Raw genomic sequence first — 24,937 nt, 5'->3', positions numbered from 1 at the left:
TAAATTTAAAACCCTGCCATTGCTGTCTACTACTTTCTACTTTCCTATTATCAGTAGCCCCTGAGAAGGTATGTACACCCCACATATACAGTGTCTGTGAGTCAGAGACAAGCAGGGTTGGGAGGGAGGCTGGTGTATCAGGATTTCTCCCTCAAAGTTGGAGGATGCAGGCCAGTTATGTAGCTTGCCTACTATGTCTAGGAGCCTAGGTTTTATTGCCAGTACCACAAAAGTCCACAAAGTTGGAGGGAGGGTTTGGGGTATAGTATAGCTCAGTGGCAGAGCACCTGCCTACCGTATACAAAGTCCCCAGCACCACTGAAGGGGAAAGTGCTAGAGTGAACAGATTTTAGCAATGACCAACTTTATAGGAAATACATTCACAACCCAGGTTTGCATGTAAGTGTGATCGTTTGAAAGAAAATGGCCCCCAAAATGAGTGGCACTTTTAGGAGGTGTGGAGGTGTGTCACTGTGGAGGTGGGCTTTGAGGTCTCATCTATGCTCAAGCCTCACCCAGTGTCTCCGTTCACTTCTTGCTGCCTGCAAGATGTAGGAGTCTCAGCTCCTTCTCCAGCACCATGTCAGCTTGCATGCTGCCTCATCCCTCCATGATGATAATGGACTCTGAAACTGTAAGCCACCCCATCAATTGTTTTCCTTTATAAGAGTTGCTGTGGTACATGTGGTCATAGTGTCTCTTCACACCAATAGTACCCTGAGACATGCATTAAAGAAAATTTATATAGCTTTAGGAAAAGCAACTAAAATGACTTTGGTTCCAATGTCTTAGTTCAAATTTCCATATAAAATTTCCCCCTATCCCAACTTGAAAATTTATTTCAGAGTACTTTTTAATTTATAATCAACAAATCTAGCTTCTGGCTTCTATCCACTTGAAACCACAAACTGTTCCTCACTGGCACAGCTAAGATTCTGCAATGCCCATGCTTATAAGATATGGCAGCTGTCACTTTTCTACTGATTGGGCTAACAGCCCTGAGCAGAGCCCACCTGGAAGCTTACGTGACACATCTTTACCACTCACCTGAATAAGTTTTTGTCTCTCTTCTAAAAAGGAGAGGTATTTAGGCGCAACTTTAAGGTGTCTGATTAAACTTTCCTGCAAAGTACTGATACAGTTCGGAAGGAAACCACCCGTTTCCATGGAAAACTGAAGGACATCTGCTACCTGAGATATGAAACAGAAAACAATCAATCTTACAACAATAAATAAAAATGAAGCTATCTCATCCCATCCCATGTGAAGGGATGCTCTCTTGGCCTGGACACATGGGGAAGGGCCTAGGCCTGGCCCAGGATGATGTGGTGGACTTTGGGGAGCCCTTTTGAGAGCCTTACTCTGCCTGGGGAGTGGAGGGGGGATGCTAGGGGCAGGTGGGATGTTGGGGGGAGGAGAGGGAAAGGGAGAAGGGATTGACATGTGAAGCAAGCTTGTTCCTAATTTGAACTAATAAAATAAAATAAAATAAATGGCAATAGAAAAAAAAAAACTATCTCATGTCAGAAATACCTTGAGAGACGTTACCTGCAAGCATCTGGGTGTAGCTCTGCTGGTACCATGCTTACCCAGCATGTCCCAGACCCTGGGCTCCACCCAAGCAAAAACTAGACTTTCTGATACAAGCCTGAAATCTCAGTACTTGGGAGGCAGAGGCAGGAGGATTATCATCTAAGACATGGGGAAGTGGCGGCCAGCCTGGACTACATAAGATGAGAAAGACAGAAACGTACAGACAGACACAGAAAGACAGAGGGGATCTTTACCACTTCCCTGAGGCCATGCCATAGATGCCATAGGTAAATTTAAAGCAGGTCAGTCAATTTATTTTGGAAAAAAAAATAAAGCTAGGAGATAACATAGCTCTGCATTGTTTGTTTTCTTTACTTTTTGTTATTACACCTTGGTGCCTTTAGAGATTGGAAAAACAAAGAATTTAAGATTTTTTTTCTTCAGAATAGAAAAGACAAGTTTATTGAACAAGGACGAAGTATGCAGGATAAAGGCTGCAGAGCTGGCTGCTCAAAAACTAACAGCCACTCTGGCAACATGATAAAGAACATGAATAAAATGAGGAATTACTGTAGTGGGCCGGGGAGATGGCTCAGTGAGCAAAGCATGTGCCATGTGTGTAGGAGAATCTGAATCCACTTAAAGCAAGCTATGGCAGATAGGATTCTTGTCTGTAATCCCAGTGCCCCTAGGGCAAGAGAGGATCCTAGAAGGTCACAGTTGAGCTAGCCTGGTGTACGCAGTGGTGAACAGCAAGAGACTATTGCAAAGAGGAAGGCAAGGACCTATCCCTCAGGCTGTCTCCTGACCTCCACATGTGCACACAGTCCCTTTGTGCCTACACTCTCATGCAACATGTACAGGGACTTTAAAAAAAAAAAGCTGCAACAGTAATTTATCTGGATGCCACAGGCTGAATGACTCCAAGCTATCTATGTCTATGCTGGGTACGGTGGAGCTTGTCAGTATCCCAGTATTTGGGAGGTGGAGGCAGGAGAATCTGGACTTCACGGTCATCCTCAGTTTGAGGCCAGTCTGGGTGGCATGAGATCCCGTCTTTAAACAGAGAAAACCAAACCAAAGACAGTAATTTCTTAATCCCTAGATCTGATTAAGGTTCTTCAGATGAATTATCCTAAATCATTAGAGCAGGTCTAAATAAAATAAAGTGTTTTGTTCTGAGACAGAGTCTCAAAATGTAGCCCAAGCTGGCTTTTAGAACTATGTAACTGAGGCTGGCCTTGGCAGGGAGCTCCCTCACCTCCGTTTCCCCGTGTTAGAACTGCGGGCTTGTATCATCGTAACCAGCTTACCCCTGCTCTTTTAAAGACACAGATGGCGACTTCACTGTGGCCAGGTGAAGGTGACAGCAGTGGGTGACAATGTTCTGTTACTTCCCATCGAGGTGGGGCACATGCATGCCATCTTGCACTTGTGAAGGCCACAAGACAACTTGTGGGATTTTTTTCTCTCCTTTTATCATGTGAGTCATAGGAACTGTGTTCAGGATTGGCAGCAAATGCCATTACCTGGTGAAAACATCTACTTTTTCTCTCTTTTTTGTTTTGGATTTTTGAGGCGGGATTCTCTGTGTAACAGCCCCAGCTCCTACTGTTTCTTTTACCTTTATTTTCTAAAAAGTATTTATTTAGAGATGGGATCTTACTTAGTAACCCTGACTATTGTGAAACTCACTCTGTAGACCAAACTGGACTCAAACTCACAGAGATCCACCTGCCTCTGTTTCTCAAGAACTGGGATTAAGCTGGGCAGTGATGGTACACATCTCTAATTCCAGCACTTGGGAGGCAGAGGCAGGTGGATCTCTGTGAGTTTGAGGGCAGCCTAGTCTACAGTGTGAGTCCCAAGACAATCAGAGTTACATCAAGAAACCCCATATCAAAAACAAAACAAAACACCTGGGATTAAAAGCAATCACCACCCCTGGCCAGAAACTTTTTTGGTTTTTTTTGTTTGTTTGTTTGTTTGTTTTGTTTTTCAAGTCAGGGTTTCTCTGATTAACAGTCCTGACTGTCCTGGAACTTGATTTGTAGACCAGGCTGGCCTCGAACTCACAAAGATTCACCTGCCTCTGCCTTCCAAGTACTGGGTGCCACCACCACCCAGCCCTGAGATTTATTTTTAAAATTTTAAAGACGTATCTAATTTTGTTTCATATGTATGAACATTTTTCCTGCATGTATGTATGTGCAATTAAGTGTTTGCCTGTTGCCTAAGGCCAGAAGAGGATACTAGATCCTCTGGAACTGGAGTTATGGAGAGATGTAAGTCACTATGTGGTTGGTAAGAACCAAACTCGTCCTCTGCAAGGGAAGCAAGTGCTCGTAACCACTGAGCTGCCTCTCAGACTTTTTATATACATGTGTATGTGTTTATGTTAGTACATGCATATGTGTATACAGATGTTTGCATCTAGATGTGCACGTGAAGGCCAGAAGAGGACACTGGCAGGCATCCTCTATCACTCTATCCCCCTTCTCCTGAGGCAGGGTCTCTTTCTGAACCTGGGGCTGTGGTTTCTCAGCCTCAGAGAGCTTGCTGTCTCTGCCTCCCTCAGAGCTGGGGCTACAGATGCTTACGGGGACACTCAGCTTATTATGTGGCTGCTGGGATCCAAACTCCAATCCTCAATCCTCACCATTATACAGCAAGCATTTTTAACTGATGAATCATTTTCCAGTCTCCATCTCCCCCCTCTTCCCCGACCCCCCCCCCAGGGCCTTATGTAGTCCTGGCTAGCCTTGTACTCACTAGCCTTGAAATCCCGAATCCTCCTGCTTCCTACCTACAGAATGACACGCTTTGAAGAGGGAGAAAGGGACATAAACCAACAAATGTAAGTGGCTACTAGCTACTAAAAATGCAATGGAGTCAGGAGGTGAAGAATTAGTAGTTCAGGATCATCCTTGGCTACATATAGAGTTTGAGGTCAGGGCTACATGAACCCCATCTCAAAAAACAATCAAAACTCCACTAAAGATGGTAGGTTTGGTAGAGCAAGCCCACAATATCAGCACTGGGGATGCAGAAGAAGGTGGGTAGCTGCAAAGGTGAGGCCAGACTAGGCTCCAGAGCAAGTATCCAGACCTACACAGGAAAACCCAGTCCAAAGGTCTTTTTAAGCAGCCACTCCCAGATAACCTCTAAAACAATCTGTTGACGTCCTGACTCAGAAAAAGTGATGTGAACCTTCTCATCTTCAGAACTGTAAGAGAATAAAGTAAGCCTGTCACACTAAATTTGTGATCAGTTATAACGACAATTCTTAGCTTCTACGCAAGGCCCTGAACTCATTCCATAGCAAGGAAAAAAAAATATTTATGCTGAAAAAAAAAGCTGGGCAGTGGTGGTACATGCCTCTGATCCCAGCACTTGGGAGGCAGAAGCAGGTGGATCTCTGTAAATGTGAGGCCAGCCTGGTCTACAGAGTGAGTTCCAGGACAAGCTACAAAGCTACAAAGAAACCCTGTCTGGAAAACGAAAACAAAAACAAAAAAGAAATAATAATAAAATGCTGATGGTTTCATGGGAACAAGAAGACTCCTTGAAGACTCCTCTGAGACTTCTGAGTAAGCATGGCACACCGGCAGTGTCAATACTGTAGACTGAAAGACTCTAAGAGAGGCCCAAAGCAACTGCACACATAAGAAATGTACAAACTCTATAAGCACAGACATGAAAAGTAAAAGCCAGCTACATATTTAAACAAGAAATGGAACTTAGGAATTGATCCTCAAAAATAATAGTCAATCCCTGGTACCAAAAGGAAAAAAGAAAGACCAAGGAAAGGGAGGGAAGAAAGAAGTAAGAAGAGAGGGCAGGAGAGAAACCATACGGAGGCAGTGGTTTTAGCACTTTCAGAGTCAATTCAGAAACCAGATGAGTTTTAAGAGCAGAGCTAAGGCAAGGCATTTCTCATTTTCTTCAGGTCTCTTGCAGGAGTCAAATCAGATCTCATCAAGTGAGTATTTTGAGCCAGATAGTTTTTTTTTTTTTTTTTTTAAGAAATAATTTATTCACTTTTTTTTTTTTTTTTTTTTTGAGACAGGGTTTCTCTGTGTAGCTTTGGAGCCTATCCTGGCACTTGCTCTGGAGACCAGGCTGGCCTCGAATTCACAGAGATCTACCTGCCTCTGCCTCCCAAGTGCTGGGATTAAAGGCGTGTGCCACCAACGCCCGGCTATGTTTATATGCATGTATGTGTACCATGTAAGTGTGCCCGTAGAGGTCAGAAGAGGCCATCAGTCCCCTGGAACCAGTTACTGATGGATATGTGGGCACTGGGAACAAAACTCAGGTCCTTTGCAGTAGCAATAAGTGCTCTTACCCACTAATCATCTTGCTAGCCCCATAAACAGGGTTTCGTTGTTTTTAAGGGATGTAATAGCCTGAAAAACTATACCCCTGGGGTAAACACATGATGAAGGAGAGATGTGCTTATTCACTTCATCTTAAGTCTCCACATCAGACTTCTGAATGACCTTTAACATCCTTAAGTTTCTGAATGTTGTGGCATAACCAGCTTCCTTCTTACTTTTACAGTCGAACAAAAAGAGAAGACTTCCTCCTAAAAGATTCTAAGTAACTTTCTATACAATTTTTATAATTCTTACATGTTATATCCATAATTCATGTAAGAAACAGGCAGGAATGGGTACCAGTAAAAATAGGCTCAGTTATTTTTTAGGGTCTCCCTGTGTAGCACTGGAAGATGTGGAACTCTCTATGTAGACCAAGCTGGCCTTCAGCTCACAGAGATCCACAGAGATCCACTTGCCTCTGCTTCTCAAACTCTGGGAGTAAAGACATGTGCCACCACACTTGGCACAATCAGTTCTTAGACTGGAAATCTTTTCTACTAGGATCCATGTGTGCAGGCTTGACTCCAGAGTTACCCTTCATACCTGCGTATCAAAGACATTGTTCAGCATGATTCCATACTGATGTGACAGGCAATCAGAAAGCCATCGACAGTCATGGATGACCTAAGGAGTCAGAAGATGGAGACAGGTGTTAGAACCTGGCCACTACCTCATTACAGCAGGAATCAGCTTCTATACCCACCTTTAAGATTCTCTTATCTTCTAAGATCATCTGGAGTCCGTTGTTGAAAGCACGACTTCCCAGAAGGAAAATATCAAACAAGTAAACTCGGCTGTTTGTGGCCACCTACAACAGACAATACCAAGGGATGAGGAAAGATCAGAGGAGGGATCTGAGAACCAAAAGAAGACACCGATGAAAATGGTGAGCATTCTCACTGTTAAGATGGCAGCAGTCATTCAAGTGGTATTTTGGAAAAACAGCTTTAAATTGATACTAAATTTAAAAAAAAAAAAAAGACACACTGGAGCTTATGGGTGTGCCTCTGTGGTAGAGTTTGCTTAATATGAGTGAAGTTCTGGGTATCTCTGATTTGCTATTGACATCTTTGATACTGATACTGCAATTATTAAGATTAAAGAAACAATTACTAGGATTTTCAGAAGGAAAGAAAAGCATAAACAGGTAAACTTGCTATGTTGACTAGGAAAGCTTAGTAAATTTGCTATGTTGACTAGGAAAGTGGGTTTTTTTCTTTTTCTTTTTTTCAAGACAGGGTTTCTCTGTAACTTTAGAGCCTATCCTGGACCTGGCTTTGTAGACCAGGCTGTCCTCAAACTCACAGAGATCCACCTGCCTCTGCCTCCTGAGTGCTGAGACTAAAGGCATGTGCCACCACCACCTAGGTATTTTTAATTTTTAAAATATTATGTGTATGGATGCTCTGCCTCATGTATGTCTGTGTACCACATGTATGCCTGGTATCCTCAAGGTCAGAAGTGGGCAGTGCATCTCATGGAATTGAAGTTACAAGCATTTGTGAGCTGCCATGGGGGTGTTGAAAATTAACCACGTTCCTCTACAAGGACAGTAAGAGCTCTTAACCCTTGATCCATCTCTACAATACCCACTGGCCTTCTTTTTGAAAAGAATAAATGAGTAATAGAAGAATGAATATTCCAAGAGCTTGGGCTGTAGCTCAGTGAAAGATAGCTTATCTAGGATATAGGAGGCTCTAGTTCAACCCCAGTACTTCCAGCAAAAGAAAAAAAAAAACCAATAATGGACATTCTAAGTGACTTCTTGAGTGACAGAAAGAAGACTGTTAAAAAATATATACATGCATGGTCATGGATGGTGGTGGAAAATGCCTTTAATCCCAGTACTTGGAAGTCAGAGGCAGGTAGATCTCTGAGTTCAAAACCAGTCTGGGCTACAGAGTAAGTTCCAGAACAACCAATATACACGCATATATATATATATATGTATGTATGTACGTATGTATTGGTAAGTGCATATACATGTACATGTATATATACACATATCCATATATTCATGTATATAAACATATGCACACACATACAAAATATTTGGGAAGTGGATATAGGAGGAACAGCGTTCAAAGGCTAGCAGATACAGAAGTGAGTTCAAGGCCAGACTAGTCTCCATAAGACCATACCAGAAACAAAACCAAAGAAAAATTTCAGTTTAGAAAAGATTTTTCACCTGAAGCCAACAGAGTTTCCCATGGCGACACACATTAGTTCCTTCTGCAGCCACACTCAGGACACTTTGTTTCTTGATGTGGAGCATCTGTTAAGAAAAGGAGGACACTTTTAATCCCAGCACTCTGGAGGCAGAGGCAGGCAGAGCTCTGAGTTCAAGGCCAACCTGGTTTGCAGAGTTCCAGGACAGTCAGGGCCACACAGAGAAACCCTGTCTCAAAGGGACAGGTTTGGGGGAATAGATGTTGATATGGATGTCCTTCTGTATGCTGTGAATATGTGTTGCTTTTATTGGTTGATGAATAAAGCTGTTTTGGCCATGGTCAAGCTAAATAGAGCCAGGCAGGAAATCCAAGCAAAGATGTGGAAAGAAAGAAGGCAGAGTCAGGGACACGCCATGTAGCCACCGGAGAAGCAGGATGTTAGGAAAAAAGCCATGAGCTTTGTGGTAAAATATAGACTAATTTATACTTACCATTAGCCTCTGAGTTATTATTTCATAAGTGGTTGCAAAGACTAGCAGGTGGAAGAGAAACTGGTCCAGTGGAACTCGGCCAGACAGAGAAAAACGTGTAACTACATGTGGCACCCAAACATTTGGCAAGAATTTCCACATAAAACCTGACAAAAGCTTAAAAAGGGATTCTAAACATAAAACAACAGAGTTAAGCACAGCTTCTTGGTAGCAGCATTTTCTCAAGTGGGCTCTGTTTGCTAGAGGCAAGAAGAGACATGGCTCCTTTAAGAGACAGCTTTTTACTAGCAAAAAGCGCATGGCTCTTTTAAGATTCCCTGATACCAAACACTTATATGGAGCATGGACCTAAAACACCCCAAGAGGTGGGGTGATACAAATGGCTCCTGCCAGTACCTACACTATGAAACTAGACTCTCAGGAAGTCAAGGAATGGGGTGGAGTCAGCTGCTTTAGTCCTAGCCAAGCCTGTTTAGCATTTTAAAATACTCTCCTGGTCACAAAAGGATTACAGATACACAATAAGAACAGATTCAGACAAAAAAGCATCACAGTGTGTTTGATAAATGTGCCTGGGCTTGGGAGAGAGAGGACAGAGGATAGACAGTCAAGGATAAAAACAATAATTTAAGGATAATAAACTGAGGTCCTTAAAGAAGACATAAAGTAAAAAGAAATTACAATGGGCCATATAAAGATGGAAAATACACAGAGTCTGGATATGTATACTATTGTGTTTTCCTTGAATTTTTTGACTGTTAATGCACTAACTACAAAGACACATTTGATTGTAGGGGTTGCTAAGCTAAACTAACATATATTTTAAAGGTATCTTGACTTCAGAATTTGGGTCTAAGGATATGTTGCTTTGGAAAAGAGGTTCTGCTTTTGTTTCCATAGAAGATGAGAAGCTGTGGATTCCTTTCAAGCTAACATGGTTTAATCAAATAAAACCCCTTGAAATAGTGGTCCAGGTAATCCAACATCCACAACAACTTTAGGACTGCTGGGTGAGATGGACCAAGCACACAGGATACCTCAATCAGGACTTGACCATAATTCTAGATTTCATGATATTTGAGGCTACCAACCTCAAAATTTAACCTGAGTGATAAATACTGGGTTTGGGGGGCGGGTTGAGAAAGGTCACGGTGGTAGTACACACCTTTAACCCCAACAATTGGGAGGCAGAGGCAGGCAGATCTGGGTTTAAGGCCCGGGTGGTCTACAGAGCAAGCTCCAGGATAGCTGGGGCTGCACAGAGAAACCATGACTCAAAAAAAAAAAAAAAAAAAAAAGAGGGTCTTATATACCTTCAGTCTGGCATCCTACTAAGCCTCATAGCCTAAAGTAGTCTTATCCTCCTGATTGTTCTGTTTCTAATCCCCAAGTACACAGATTATAAGAATGTACCAAACACCTAGCCTAGATCACCTATGTGTATGTGTGTGTGTATGTGTGTGTGTGTGTACATGTTCACTTGTGAGTATGTGTGTACACATTCATGTGAAGGACAGAGATCCATGTCTGGTGCCCTCAGTCACTTCCCATCTTACATTTTGAGGCAGGCTCTCAGTGAACATGGCACTCATTGATACAGTTAGACTAGATGGTCAGCAGCCCCAGGAATCTGCTATCTCTGCCCCCTCAGCAGTGAGGGTACTGGCCTGCATGCTCCCTGCTTTTACCTCGGTGCTGGAGATCCAAACTCAGGCCTTCACGCTTACATAGCAAGCAGTTTGCTGATTAAGGTATCTTCCCAGCTTCTGTTTTTGTTGTTGTTTTCCTTTCTTCAAGACAGGGCTTCTGTGTAGAGGGCCCTGGCTATCCTGGAACTCACTCTGTAGACCAGGCTGGCCTCAACCTCAAAGACCCACCTGCCTCTGTATCCTGGGATTAAAGGAGTGTGCCATCACCTCCAGGCATTTTTCTCCATTGTTTTAAGTTTACAACTTTGACTAACATAAGCCAGAGTTTGTTTCACTTTTACATACAAATCATCACTGAACACATTTGCTCCTCAATTCACTTTTGGCAGAAGTATAAACACATAACTGGAAGATAAATCACTTAGACCCCAAATGTTAATGAAAAAAAAAACCTGCAAAAAGTCAGATCTCCCTTTAAAGACATGTATGACAGGCATGGTGCTGTCCATCTGTCTTCCCAGCTACTCTAGAAGCTAAGGCAGGACTGAGTTGGAAGACAGGCTGAGAAAATTATGGAGACTTTGTCTCTGAATCAATAACAAGTTAAAATGACCCATCATCCAACAGGAATGTCAGTGACCCTCCAGAAGTCCACCTGTGAACATGAGGATAGCTACTTCATTGAGATAATACCTAAACACCATCCGGAATAGTCCTTTGAAAATGTGAGTCAGCTGGGCGGTGGTGATGGTGGTGGTGGTGGTGGTGCACACCTTTAATCCCAGAACTCTGGAGGCAGAGGCAGGTGGATCTCTGTGAGTTTGAGGCCAGCCTGGTCTACACCTGGTCTAAACCCTGTCTGGGGGGGTGGGGGTGAGTCAGGAGTTGGGTGTGGTGAGGTCCTCCTGTAATGTCAGGAGACAGAAGGATCAGGAGTTCAAGATCAACCTCAGCTACAAAGAGGTTTGAGGCTGCAGAGGGTACATGAGACCCAGTCTTAAAATCAAATTGCTAGCTGGGCATGGTGGCTCATGCCTGTAATTCCAGCACTTGGGAGGCAGAGACAGGCCTGAGTTTGAGGCCATCATGGTCTGCAGAATGAGTTCCAGAACAGCCAGGACTACACAGAGAAACATCTTGAAAAGCAAAACAAAACAAAAAATATCCAATTGCTATACTTAAAACGTTGACCAGCCAGGCATGGTGGTACACCCCTGTGGTCTTACTCTGAAGGGACTGAGGTAGGAGGTAGATCTAAGTTCAAGTCCAGGATGGGCTATTTGCTAGAGTCTCTCAAAAATAGTAAATAAGGCCGGTGAGATGGCTCAGTGGGTAAAAGTGCTTGCCATACAAGCTTGATGACCTGAGCTAGTTCTAGGCTGCCCTGGACTAGCACTAACTGGGCAGACCTAAAGACCTGAGTTTGACATAAGGTTGATGCAGTAGTGCACATCTGTAATCCCGGCATTCTTACTGTGTGATGGGTGATAAGAGAGAGGAGAAGCTTTGGGTCAGCTATCCTGGAGTACACAGCACAGTAGCAGAAACCAAAGATATCCTGCCTCAAACATCATGGAAGGTGAGAACTGACTCCTGAAAGCTGTCTGCTGACCTCTACACATGCCACGACACTCATGCCTGCACATACATACACACATACATACATACACACACACACAGATAAAAGTAAACTCTAAAACCACCAAAGGGGCTGGAGAAATAGTTCAGCAGTTGAATGCTGGCTGCTCTTGCAGAGGATCTGGGCTTGATTTCTAGGACCCACATGGCAGCTCACAACCACCTGTGACTCCAGTCCCAGAGGATCTGATACCCTGTGCTGGATTCCATAGGATTCCATAGTGAATGGGAGGCACAAACATACATGCAAATGAAACATCCATACACACTACTAGAATATTTTAAAACTGTTTTTAAAAAAAATAAAACTACCAAGATACTCTGTTAATAAGGGAAAACATCAAAGACCTTAAAATCAATTTGTAAGACACAGACACAATATCTATACAGATGACCACATTGCAAATGATTGACCGTACTTACCGCAGCACCAAACTTCTGCTGGAACTGATCAATGACTGTGTATGTCACCTCCTCTTCCTCTACAAGAGAAGGATGGCATTGAATGTGTCTGTCCCTCTTGTTAACTTTAGACATTCTTCTCATAACCTTTTCAGCCCTCACACATCTCACATGCTGAGTACTAATTACCACCCTGTTTTGTCAACTGAGAGTAAACCAGAGTCCCACCAACGATACTGCAAACTGAATGGTCTGTATTTCCTGTCATAACCCAGCACTTCTTAGGTTTACATACTGAATACCTTGAGGCCTTTCTGAAAGGACTCATTTATTATTATGTATGCATGTGTATGATGTGTTGGGTGTGTGTATATATGCACACATGGATGTGGAGGTCAGAAGACAACTTTGTAGAGCTGGTTCTCTCCTTCTACCTTTATGTGGATGTTGAGGATTGAACTCAAACCACTCAGCAAGCATCTTTACCCACTGACTCATTTGGCCTACCCAAGTCAAGTACTTTATAAACATATTTCATAACAAAAAGTAAAGGTTTAAAATAAATGAGTCCTGGAAAAGGAATAATACCCACACTGTTGGAGTTTTATTTCTTGCTAATTGTTATTAGTATTATTATTATTATTTCTTTATTTGAGATAGGGTCTCACGTAGTTCAGGCTAGCCCCTAACTCATTAAGTAGCTGAAAATGCCCTTGAACTTCTGATCTTCCTGCCTCTACTGGGGATGGAACCCAGGCCATCTGTCATTAACATGAGGAAAGTATCCTATGAACTGAGCTACATCCCTAGACTGTTATGGGATTTTGATCCATTTGGCCAATGACTCTTGGGGCAGCAAGCTCTTGTCTGCATACATGACTGCTTGAGAGTCTCTCTCTCTCTCTCTCTCTCTCTCTCTCTCTCTCTCTCTCTCTCTCTCTCTCTCTCTCTTTGATCCCAGCACTTGGAAGGCAAAGGCAGGCTGATCTCTGTGAATTTGAGGTCAGCCCGATATATAGAGTTCCTGGATAGTCAGGGCTACACAAAGAAACCCTGTTTCAAAAAACTAAAATGTGTGTGTGTGTGTGTGTGTGTGTGTGTGTGTGTGTGTGTGTAGATATAGACATACATATACAGACACACATCACTGAGAAGGAAGATCAGGCATGTTGGCCCTTGCTTGTTATCTTAGGACTTGGGAGGCTGTGACAAGAAGACTGCCTTGAGTTCCAGGACTACAGTGTGAGACAGAAAAATGAAAACCAAAAAATTATAATTTCTTCACAAAGCTGTTTAGATTTCTTGTTAGATTTCTTGTAGGTTGGTTGGCTTTTTGAGAAGGGTCTCTGTAGCACAGGCTGGCCTCAGTCTCTTAGTAATGGGATTAAAGGTGTATATCACAAAGACTGTTTTTTTATTTTATTTTATTTTATTAGTTCAAATTAGGAACAAGCTTGCTTCAGATGTCAATCACTTCTCCCTCTCCCTCCCCTCCCCACCCCAACATCCCACCTGCCCCTAGCCATCCCCCCTCCACTCCCCAGGCAGGGTAAGGCCCTCAAAAGGGGCTCCCCAAAGTCTACCACATCATCCTGGGCCAGGCCTAGGCCCTATGTTTTTTGTTTTTTGTTTTATGAAAAACAAAAACCAAAAAATCCCTTTGATGCTTTGCTTCCTTTCTCTCTTCAGAGTCCTATGCCCTTTAAGGATCTATAAACTCCTCAGTGACCCAACAATCTCACCTCATCACCTATTCCTCCTCCTTTTTCTCTCCATGTTTAATGATTTCCTTGTTGATGCTTCGAGATCTTAGCATGCCCTTCCTCTAGAGTCTTTACATTTTTCTTTTCTCACTTTTAGACACATTTCTCAGCAGAGGCTATAATCTCAGCCTCTAGGGCCCAAGGCAAGACTGTTGAGAGTTTGAGGCTAGCCTGGGTTACAGAATGAATCTTGGGCTATAGGAGTGAGACTATCACAAAACAACAAAAACTAATCAATTTAAAAATTGGGCATGAGATGGGCATTGGTGGCGCACACCTTTAATCCCAGCACTCGGGAGGCAGAGGCAGGCAGATCTCTGTGAGTTCAAGACCAGCCTGGTCTACAGAGCGAGTGCCAGGACAGGCTCCAAAGCTACACAGAGAAACCCTGTCTTGAAAAACAAAGCAAACAAACAAAAAAATTGGGCATGGTGGTAGATGAATCTCTGTAAGTTCAAGGCCAGCTTGGTCTACATAGTGAATTCCAGGACAGCTAGAGCTATATACTGAAACCCTATTTAATAAAATAAAATAAAATAAAAATAAAAGAGCCTGGAGTGGTGGCTCTTTTTTTTTTTTTTTTTTTTTTTTTTGAGACAGGTTGTAGCTTTGGACCCTGTCCTAGAACTCATGCTGTAGACCAGGCTGGCCTGGAACTGGAACTCACAGAGACCTACCTGCTTCTTCCTCCTGAGTGCTGGGATTAAAGGTGTGTGCCACCATGGCCTGGCTGTGGCACTTGGGAAATTGATGCTCACCTGGACTACATAAGGAATATCACAGCAGTCAGAACTATTGGTGGCGCAAAACAAAACAACAAAGAGCATTTCTCATGATATCCAAGTAGCTCAATGCCTCCCCTCCTTTAGGCCTTTATGGGAATGTTACTACTTTAACAAGATCTGCTCTAGACACTCAAAAACTTTGAAAGCACACAATCCACATGCTTACTGTCCTGCTATTTCTCTTTCTCAGCATTTGGTAATAGAGTACTACCATTCTATATATTTTACTCATTTTTTTTTTTTGAGACAGGGTCTCATATACCCTAAGTTGTCTTCAAACTTGCTATGCAGCCAATTCTATCTCTGAACTCTTTTTTTTTTTTTAAAGATTTTACTTATTTATTATGTATACAACATTCTGTCTCCATGTATGCCTGTGCACCAGAAGAGGGCACCAGATCTCATTAGGGATGGTTGCGAGCCACCATGTGGGTGCTGGGAATTGAACTCAGGACCTCTGGAAGAGCAGCCAGTGCTCTTAACCTCTGAGCCATCTCTCCAGCCCCTATCTCTGAACTCTTGATCCTCTTCTTCTACCTCTTAGTGATGGGATTACAGGTGCAGCACCACACATATTTCCTATTCCTTCATCTTACCTAGCATCTTTTGCATCAGAGCTCAATGAGGGCAGCATCCCCAATCCTGGCACACAGTATGCATCCCCATGTCAACTAAACACGTAATTTATAATATTTACCTTAATTCACAAATTTTATTGTGAAGCACAATAAAAATAGCCTAGCAAATTCAGAGTTCCAGTACTCACCTGATGGGCAGTATTTGAGGTCATTGAGTAGAGAGCTGCTTGGTGCCTCTGGTGCAGGTAAAGCAGGCTCACATACAGTTAGGTCTTCATCTTTCATTTTCTCCATTCCAGCTCTTTCTGTGTTTATGCTATCCTTACAAAAAATCACAGTCAGGTGAATTTGTCCTTTGTTACTAATGCCATGTGCAGATCTCCCTACTCATTAACAGCGAAGGCTGTAGCCCATTTCTACACTGCTCACATCCACACTGGAAGTGCCATTTAGAGGCAGCCACACTGGCCTGCTTGTTTTTACTGAGAAGTAAGCAGCTAGTGGGTTAGAGTTAATTAAGTTTTTTTCCTCTACTGTGCTCATTTAGAAAATCCCATAGTGAAGAAGCTATCTCGTAATACCTAACAGAAGACGCCCTTTCTCCCGATGCACCTTGCTCTGCTTCATCCATTAGTTCCACTGAAAAACAAACAGGGTTTCAACAGTTTCCGAATGGAAAGCTACTAGCTACTCCACCCCCACAGAGTCCCCAACTGCATACTATAAACAGGGTTTGAAAGGAGTAAAAAACCAAGTTCATATATACAGCACTAAAGACAAGACAAATTCTACTTTCTTTCAAATGCCTGAACAAGGCAGAGAAGTGAGTTTTACATGGCAGATTCCAATTAGTGATCAGGGAATACAAAACTTACCATTCAAAATCTCATGCCCAAAAAACATTTTCACTCCTGGAACACTTCGGCCTGTCTCTATATTCTTCACTGTGATAGAAAATAACCCTCTGGTTAATAATGCATATTATCTCCCCCAAACTGCAAGAAACTGTGAAGTCTCTTAAAATTACTGAAATTACTTTTATAAAATCCTTTCTTTATGGGCTAGAGAGATGGCTCAACAGTTAAGAGCACTGGCTGCTCTTCCAGAGGTCTTGAGTTCAATTTCCAGCAACCACATGGTGGCTCACAACCATCTGTAATGAGATCTGGTGCCCTCTCCTGGCGTGCAGGCATACATGCAGACAGAACACTGTCTACATAATAAATAAATCTTTTAAAAAATCCTTTCTTCCCCAAAGAAATGTAGAGTCAGTTAAATTACAGAGCAACACCCTACAAATGAGTAATAAAGAGTAAACCGGGCTGGAGAGGTTGCTCAGCCGTTGAGAGCACTGCCTGCTCTTCCAAAGGTCCTGAGTTCAATTCCCAGCAATCACATGGTGGCTCATGACCATCTGTAATGAGATTTGGTGCCCTCTTCTGGCCTACATGCAGACAGAACACTGTACACATAATAAATAAATAAATCTTAAAAAAAAAAAAAAAAGAAAAAAAAAAAAAAAGAGTAAACCTCAGAATGTTCTCAAAACAAAAACAACAAAACAACAGAAAACTTTTAAAGACCCAGGTGTAATGGTTGCAGGCCTTTAAACTCCCAGAACTTGGGAGGCAGAGTCAGGCAGATCTCTTGAGTTCCAGGCCAGCCTAACCTACATAGTGAGTTCCAGCCAGCCAAGGCTACATAATGAGACCCTGTCAAAAGGGGAAAAAAAAAGAAAAAAAGAAAGAAACTTAAAGAATCCCCAATTTCTGGGGTTAAAGACATGTGCCAGTAGGGCAGCGGTGATATCCACCTTCAATCCTAGGACTCCAGAGGCAGAGGCAGACAGATTTTCTGTGAATTTTAGGCCAGCCTGGTCTACAGATTGAGTTCTAGGTCAGCCAGAGCTTTTACACAGAGAAACCCTGTCTTGAAAAAAACAAAAAAACAAAACAAAAAAACAAGAGAGAGAGAGAGAGAGAGAGAGAGAGAGAGAGAGAGAGAGAGAGAGAGAAAAGAAAAGAAAAAAACCCTGTCTCAAAAACAAAGGACACGCGCCACTACACCTGTCCTATGTGGGGTAGGGGTTTGGACTTCAGGCTTTCTGTGTGTTAGCCAAGAACTCTACCAACTGAGCTACAACCCCAGCCCTGGTTTGGGTTTTTGACACAGGTTCTCAGATATTCCAGGCTGACTGCAAACTTATTATGTAGTTGAGACTGGCCCTGAACTCCTGACTTCTGATTTTCTTTTTGTCTGGGACAAATTAATTCTTTACATCTCTGTTTTTTTTCCTCTGTTGAAGCCCAAAGTAATTCCAATAACAAGATTTCAATATTCATATAAACAATAATTAACAGAAGTTCCCAATTCTTAAAACTATATATTGAAAATTACCACCCTAAGGGCCAGACTGATGGCTCAGCAGTTCAGAGCACTGGCTGCTCTTTCAGACGACCAGGATTTGATTCCCAGCACCCATACAACTCACAACCAACTGTAACTCTAGGGGTCCTGTCTTCTTTGGCCTCTGTGGACACCAGGCATACATATGTCACACAGACACACATGTAGACAAAACACTCACACAGTAAATAAATAATAAAAAAGAAATTTCTACTATAATGCCTGTGAGAGTACACAAGTGAGGACCAACCAACACAGGTAGCCATGTTGCTCCGCTAGGGAATAGTATTCTAATATTTTTCTCAAACCTTTTTAAAAATAGGAACAACACTTTCCCATCTACTAATGCTGCCCACAACCACCACCAACACACAGCTGCTAATCTCTTAAGGAGGCAGAGGAATATGACTAGTAGACTCAAACCGTTTTTCAGGACAACAATCTTGTTAGGATCCACATGCTGGAGCACGCCCTCAAAGATGCCAGAAACCAATGTGAGCTTCACTCTTCTCCACAAAATGTGGTTAAGGAAATGGTAGTCACTGCTTGGATCCATGCTCTTGACTCCAAAAGCAGACTTCAAAGAATCTTCATTAAGCATCCAAACACTTGAAAAATTAACAAAGAGATCATTATTTTGAAAATCTATTTTGATCTGGGTATGGTGGTGCACTTCTTCAATCCCAGAAGACGCAGGTCAAGGTGATTTCTGACTTCAACAGCACTGTCTACATAGCAAGTTTCAGGCCAACCAGGGAGACCTTGTCTCAAAAACAGTTTTGAAAGTTTGCTTGTTTATCATTTCTCCATTTTTTTTGTTTTTTTAAGAGATTTTATTTATTTGGTATAAAGAGTTCTGCCTGCATGTATGCCTGTACATCAGAAGAGGGCACCAGATCTCATTATAGACAGTTGTGAACCACCATGTGGTTGCTGGGAATTGAACTCAGGACCTCAGGAAGAATAGTCAGGGCTCTTAACCTCTGAGCCATCTCTTCAGCCCCGTTGGATTTTTGTTGTTGTTGTTTTTTAAAGATTTATTTATTTATTTATCATGTATACAGTGCATGCCAGAAGAGGGCACCAGATCACATTACAGATGGTTGTGAGCCACCATGTGGGTGCTGGGAATTGAACTCAGAACCTCTGGAAGAACAGTAAGTGCTCTTAATCCCTGAGCCATCTCTCCAGCCCTGCTGTTGTTGTTTTTTGAGACAGCTTTTTTCTATGTAACAGCCCTGGCTGTCCTGGAACTCATTCTGTAGACCAGGCTGGCCTGGAACTCACAGATCCACCTTGCCTCTGCCTCCTGAGTGCTGGGATTAAAGGTGTGTGCCACCACTGTCCAGTGGTGCATTTCTCCAAATTTCAAAGGCAGTGGTTCTCAACCTATGAGTTTCAACCCCTTTGGGTGGGGGAGGGGGTCAAATGACCCTTTTACAGGGGTTGCATATCAGATATTGTACGTATCAGATATTTGTTACAATTCATGACAGCAAAATTAGTTGTGAAGTAGCAACAAAAATAATTTTATGGTTGGGGTCACAACATGAAGAACTGTATTAAAGGGACGTGGCATTGGGAATGTTGAGAACCACTGTTCTAAGGGATAAGAATAACAGTTTTGTTCATTATTTTAGAATGCTAAGAAGAACCACAGAAAGTACAACTTTATTTATTTTTACTTTATGTATGAAGGTGATTTGCCTCTATCTAAGTCTCTGCACCTTAGTTTAGCGCCCGAGGAAGCCAGAAGAGTGTGCCAGATCCCCTGTAACTGGAGTTACTGATGGTTGCTGGGAACTAAAGCTGTGTCCTCTGCAAGAGATCTTAAGCACTGATCTCTCCAGCCCCACAACTTTAATTCACATGTGGGAAACTCAAAATTGCAGGGCTATGGGCAAGATAAGGTTAGCTTTTTTCTTTAAAAAATGGGCATGGTCAGTGAATTATGTGAAAGAGAGGAGGTTGAAAGATTTTAAGAGCCAGAAGTGATGGATGACATCAAGGAAACTGTCTTCTAGACACAAGGGGACTCAGGAACATATGAACTCACAGACTATGGCAGCATGCACAGAGCCTGCACAGGTCCAAGCTGGATGGGGTCCCATCACTGAGAAGGGAAATGAACATGAGCTCCTATCTCTGAGAATCTATCTCCAACTGACAACTGCTTACAATGGAAAAATCAACTTTTTCAATAGAGCTTCATTGGGAATGCAAACCACATTTGAGGGCAGACCCTGTGTCCAGCAGTACATGGCCTACAAAAAAGGAACCCAGTGGTATTTTTGCAAATACTTTCTTATATTGCTTTGTCTGGGAATTTTTTTTTTACCTTACTGGACCTTTTTCTCCGTCCCCCCCTCAAGACAGGGTTTCTCTGTGTAACTTTGTAGCCTGTCCTGGAACTCTCTTTGTAGATCAGGCTAGCCTCTACCTCACAAGAGATCTGCCTGTCTCTGCCTCCTGAGTGCTGGGAATAAAGGCGTGCACTACCATTGCTCAGCCTCCTTACTGGACTTTTGCTTGCCTATTATGGTTTCCAATTTTGCTTTTATGGACTTCGCATGTTTCTTGTGCTTTTTTGTTTGTTTTATTCTGGTTTATTTATTTACCTTTTTTGTTTTGTATTCGTATTTTTGAGATAGGGTCTCACTATGTAGCTCTGGCTGTCCTGAAATTCACTATGTAGACCAGGCTAGCCTCAATCTCACTGAGATCTGCCTGCCTCTGCCTCCCAAGTGCTGAGATTAAAGGGCTGTTTGTTTTCTACAGAGAGGGAAAGAAGGGATGAAATTGGAAATGTGGAAAGGTGGGGAAGATCTAGGAGGAGATGAGGGAGGGGAAATCATGATCAGAATATATTGTGTGAAAAAATATTTTCAATTTAAAAAATGGGCATGGTACACCCTTTCTCATCAAAGCTAAATAGAGGCTTTTTACTTATTTTATTGAGATAAAGTCTTAATGTGTAGCCCTGGCATGCATAGGATTTGCTATAAAGACCAGCCTGGTATGCACCTGCCTCTGGATCATGGATGCTGCAATTAAAGATATATGCTATGTCTGGTTCTCACTGAGCTGACTTCCCAGCTCCCAAGTGTTTTTGTCTGTTTATACTGGTGATGCTGGGTCTTGAACACACACTAAGCAAGCATTCTACCACTGAGAAACATCCCTAGCCCCAGTATTGTGTTTTTTATTTTAGTTTTTTTTTTAAAGATTTATTTATTTATTATGTATACAGTGTTCTGCCTGCATGCCAGAAGAGGATACAAGATCTCCTAACAGATGGTTGTGAGCCACCATGTGGTTCCTGGGAATTGAACTCAGGACCTCTGGAAGAGCAGTCAGTGCTCTTAACCTCTGAGCCATGACTCCAGCCATAATTTTAAAAGTTTTCATTTATTATTATTATTATAGAAGTATTTTTGAAACAGGGTCTCACTGTGTAGCCCTGGAACTCTTTGTATACTAGGTAGCCTACAGAGAATGCTTTAGAATGCTGGGATTAAATAAACCATCACACTGGGCTTTTATTATTATTTTGTATGTATGGGTGCTTTGTTTGCATGTATGTCTGTGAACCACATGTATGCAGAGCCCTTGGAGGCCAAAAGGAGCTGGAGTTATAGATGGTATGAGCCAACAAATGAGTACTGGGAGCTGAACACAAGTTCTCTACAAGAGTAGTCTCTAGCACCAGTATTCTTTTGTGTACGTGATTTTTCGAGACAAGGTTTCTCTGTGTAACAGTTCTGGCTGTCCTGGAACTCTCTTTGTAGAGCAGGCTGGCCTTGAACTCAGAGAAATCCTCCTGCCTCTGCCTCCCAACTGCTGGGATTAAAGGCGGGCACCACCATAGCCAGCTATATTTTTATACTTTAAGGAGGGGCTCTCAATAATATTGATATTTGTGCAACCAGAACCTCATGAGAAAACAGAGGCTCGCTCAGTCACCCCCCATTTTATTCCTTTGAGAGAGGGTTTCTCACTGAGGATGGAGTCTTCTTGTCTCTATTCTCCACAGCACTGGGGTTTCCAGGTTTGTGTGTAGCCACACCAGCTTTCTAGGTGGGTGCTGGGAACTTAATTCAGGTTTCAGCCTGAGCGGCATGCTCTCTTACTCACTGAGCCATTTCTGCAGCCCTGGGACATAGACAGTACACATACTAATAAGGCTAGGATGTTCAAAATTGAAAAGTTATGAAATCCTTAGGAAGGAAGAAAATTAAAGACAGGCCAAATGGGGCGTCAGAAAACTGCTCAGCAGTTAAGAGTGCTTTGTGTTTTCCAGATGATCTAAGTGAGGGGTTTCCCAGCATCTACATTTGGTGGCTCACAACCCCTCTAACTCCAGCTCCAGGGGTTAGGATGCCCTCTTGTAGTCTCCCTCTTCCACACCCCCTCCCACACCCCTCTCCCACAAATACCACTTTTTTTTTTTTTTTTTTAGTTTTGTTTTTTCAAGACAGGGTTTCTCTGTGTACCCTTAGCTATCCTGGAACTCACTATGTAGACCAGGCTGGCCTCCAACTCAGATCTGCCTACCTCTGCCCCCTGAGTGCTGGGATTAGAGGTGTGCACCCCCACTGCCCAGCACACAAATGTAGGGAGACACGTAACCACGCCTCCTAAGGGCTGGCTACAGGTGTGCCTGACCATGCCTGTCAAGGTGAGGTCAGGTGATTCCGGATGGGCTCTTAAGCGACCACCAGCACATGGAATGCTCTTTTCTCCTTCTGCTGCCCCTTCTCCCTGGCCTCGCTGCTCTGGCTTGCATTTGGCTGGTATTTATCTGAATAAAGGTATCTTAAACCAACAACCTCGCCTTTCACACAAACACCATTTTTAAAGGTTAAAAGAAATCAGAGGAAAAAAAACCCATATAGCAAGGAAATTTTTGTTATTCTTTTTTGTTTTGAGACAGGATCTTCTGTCTAAACACAGTAGTTCTGGCTGGCCCAAATGCCCTATCTAGACCATGGTTGACCTTGAACTTCTGCCTCTGCTTCCTCAGTGCTGTGATTATAGACATCAGCCACCAGACCTAACACAAAGGGTTGTTTGGACACAGCCATCAAAACTTATATACAAAATTAGGAAGAAAAAAAGGTCAAGATGAAGAGATGAGCTTCTAGGCTTACTGAGAAAGGGATTATGTATGTGTCAGAGATCAAGACTGCCACAGCACAAGGCTTCTTAGACTGCCAAATACAAAATGTTACTATCAGCAAGGAAGGCTGATGTCAGATGGGGTAAGACAAGAGGGGTTAATTAGGAAAACAGCTGAGTCACACTAGAAATTCAGTTGTCAGGGAAGCCGTAGGGACTCAGGCTGAGCTGCAACGGCCTAAGTAACTTTGAAGCTAGGAGCCTAAGGTGATTTGAGAAAGATGCTAAGATATTTCAGTACTAATAGTGATGAGAATTCCTTCCATCTCTCAGTCTGGTTCTAAACAAAGGGGTGAAGGGGCAAGACAGATGATGCCACAGGAAAACTACTGCTTCACTTGTGAGGGCGTACACTAACACTCGGCTTTTAACTGTTTCATTTGAGCACACAAAAAATTCCCTAAGAATAAAAGGGAAACTGGCCAGTGGCAGTGCATGTCTTGAATCCCAGCATTCGGGAGTCAGAGGCAGACAAATAGGAGTTCGAGGTCAGCCTGGTCTACATAGCGAATTCCAGGGCAGTCAGGGGTACACAGAGAAACCTTGTCTCAAAAAAAAAAAAAAAAAAAACAAAACGAGAGAGGGGGGAGAGGAGAGAGGAGAGGGGAAAGAGGGGAGAGAGAGAGAGAGAGAGGAAGGGGGGGAGAATGCAAGACCATCATGGAGGTTCAAGTGTGTAATCCCAGCCATTTAAAAGGCTAACACCAGTCAGGGCTCCTCTGGGGAAAAAAATTTCCTCGCTCCTAGTTAGGGTTTTATGGGCCCAGGCTGGCCTCGAATTCGCTATGCTGCAGCATAAACTCCTAATCCTGCAGCCTCCACCTCCTGGGATTACAAGCATGGTATCCATGAGTGGCAAAACAAAACAAAACAAACAAAAAAACAAAAAAACCTCCTTGGAGCCAGGTGGTGGCGGCCCCCGCCATTAATCCCAGGCCTCGGGAGGCAGAGGCCAGCCTGGTCTACATAGTTGAATTCCCCGATAGCTAGTACTGTTATACAGAGAAATCCTGTCGAAAGCGTCCCCGCCCCCCAAACAAACCCCAAACCTCTTTGAACAGGATTTCCCAGTATTTCTTGGGCTTTGCACACAATTTACAACTTTCCTGCTTCCACTTAACAAGGGCTGGCTCAGTTTAAAAGTCTTCATTTTTAAAACTAGATAAATTTCAAATAAATAAATGGCAGTACCTGCTCAAGGTTTTCACTCTCCCTCACCTTCTCACCTTTAGGGTCCTCTACCACCCACACCCACCCCACCCGCACACCCACACCCACACCTGGGCAAAGAGGTTTGGGAAATCAGGACCTTAATTTCAGTCAGATGGTGAGTTCCTTGAATTGAAGAGGGACTACTGTTAAGGAAGAGATCTGGGCGTTAATCTTGGCACAGCCTTGACACAAACCGCACCAAAGTTGGCAACGCCAGCTGCTGAAGCCACAGCGCCTACTACGCCGCCCGCGGAGCGAACGATTTGCGGCTTTCCGGTGGAGCCAATCAGCTTGCTGCCCTGAGCCTGCGCCCAGCGGCCCGAAAGACGCAGCCAATCGGCGTGAGGGCCCTGGCGCCCTCCAGCGGTCATGGGAGAGAGTGCCGGAAAGACGCAGCCAATCGGCGTGCGGGCCCTGGCGCCCTCCAGCGGTCAGGGGAGAGAGTGCCGGAAAGACGCAGCCAATCGGCGTGCGGGCCCTGGCGCCCTCCAGCGGTCAGGGGAGAGAGTGCCGGAAAGACGCAGCCAATCGGCGTGCGGGCCCTGGCGCCCTCCAGCGGTCAGGGGAGAGAGTGCCGGAAAGACGCAGCCAATCGGCGTGCGGGCCCTGGCGCCCTCCAGCGGTCAGGGGAGAGAGTGCCGGAAAGACGCAGCCAATCGGCGTGCGGGCCCTGGCGCCCTCCAGCGGTCAGGGGAGAGAGTGCCGGAAAGACGCAGCCAATCGGCGTGCGGGCCCTGGCGCCCTCCAGC

General features: G+C 43.5%; 1 protein-coding gene across 3 annotated transcripts in view; it reads right to left on the bottom strand.

Annotated features, from left to right (window-relative positions):
* Exd1 (exonuclease 3'-5' domain containing 1) overlaps positions 1-24,937 on the bottom strand; it is a 29,628-nt gene that overhangs the window by 4,292 nt on the left and 399 nt on the right. The window contains exons 2-10 of one of the 3 annotated variants that reach the window (XM_035446929.1): positions 18,222-18,406; positions 16,268-16,336; positions 15,974-16,031; positions 15,581-15,708; positions 12,288-12,346; positions 8,104-8,190; positions 6,619-6,723; positions 6,459-6,539; positions 1,048-1,191 (exon numbers count right to left, since the gene is read on the bottom strand). In XM_035446929.1, the coding sequence (XP_035302820.1) occupies positions 1,048-1,191; positions 6,459-6,539; positions 6,619-6,723; positions 8,104-8,190; positions 12,288-12,346; positions 15,581-15,708; positions 15,974-16,031; positions 16,268-16,336; positions 18,222-18,399 (909 nt within the window). In that variant the 5' untranslated portion in view covers positions 18,400-18,406. Of the gene's footprint in view, positions 1-1,047; positions 1,192-6,458; positions 6,540-6,618; positions 6,724-8,103; positions 8,191-8,577; positions 10,468-12,287; positions 12,347-15,580; positions 15,709-15,973; positions 16,032-16,267; positions 16,337-18,221; positions 18,407-24,937 lie in introns of those variants that run through there. The other 2 variants (XM_035446930.1, XM_027422163.1) reach the window with 2 other exon arrangements.

Source organism: Cricetulus griseus, chromosome 6 (assembly GCF_003668045.3).
Source record: "Cricetulus griseus strain 17A/GY chromosome 6, alternate assembly CriGri-PICRH-1.0, whole genome shotgun sequence".
NCBI lineage: Eukaryota > Metazoa > Chordata > Mammalia > Rodentia > Cricetidae > Cricetulus > Cricetulus griseus.
Note: the sequence above shows the minus strand (reverse complement) of the source record. Positions and strands in the feature narration are given on the sequence as shown.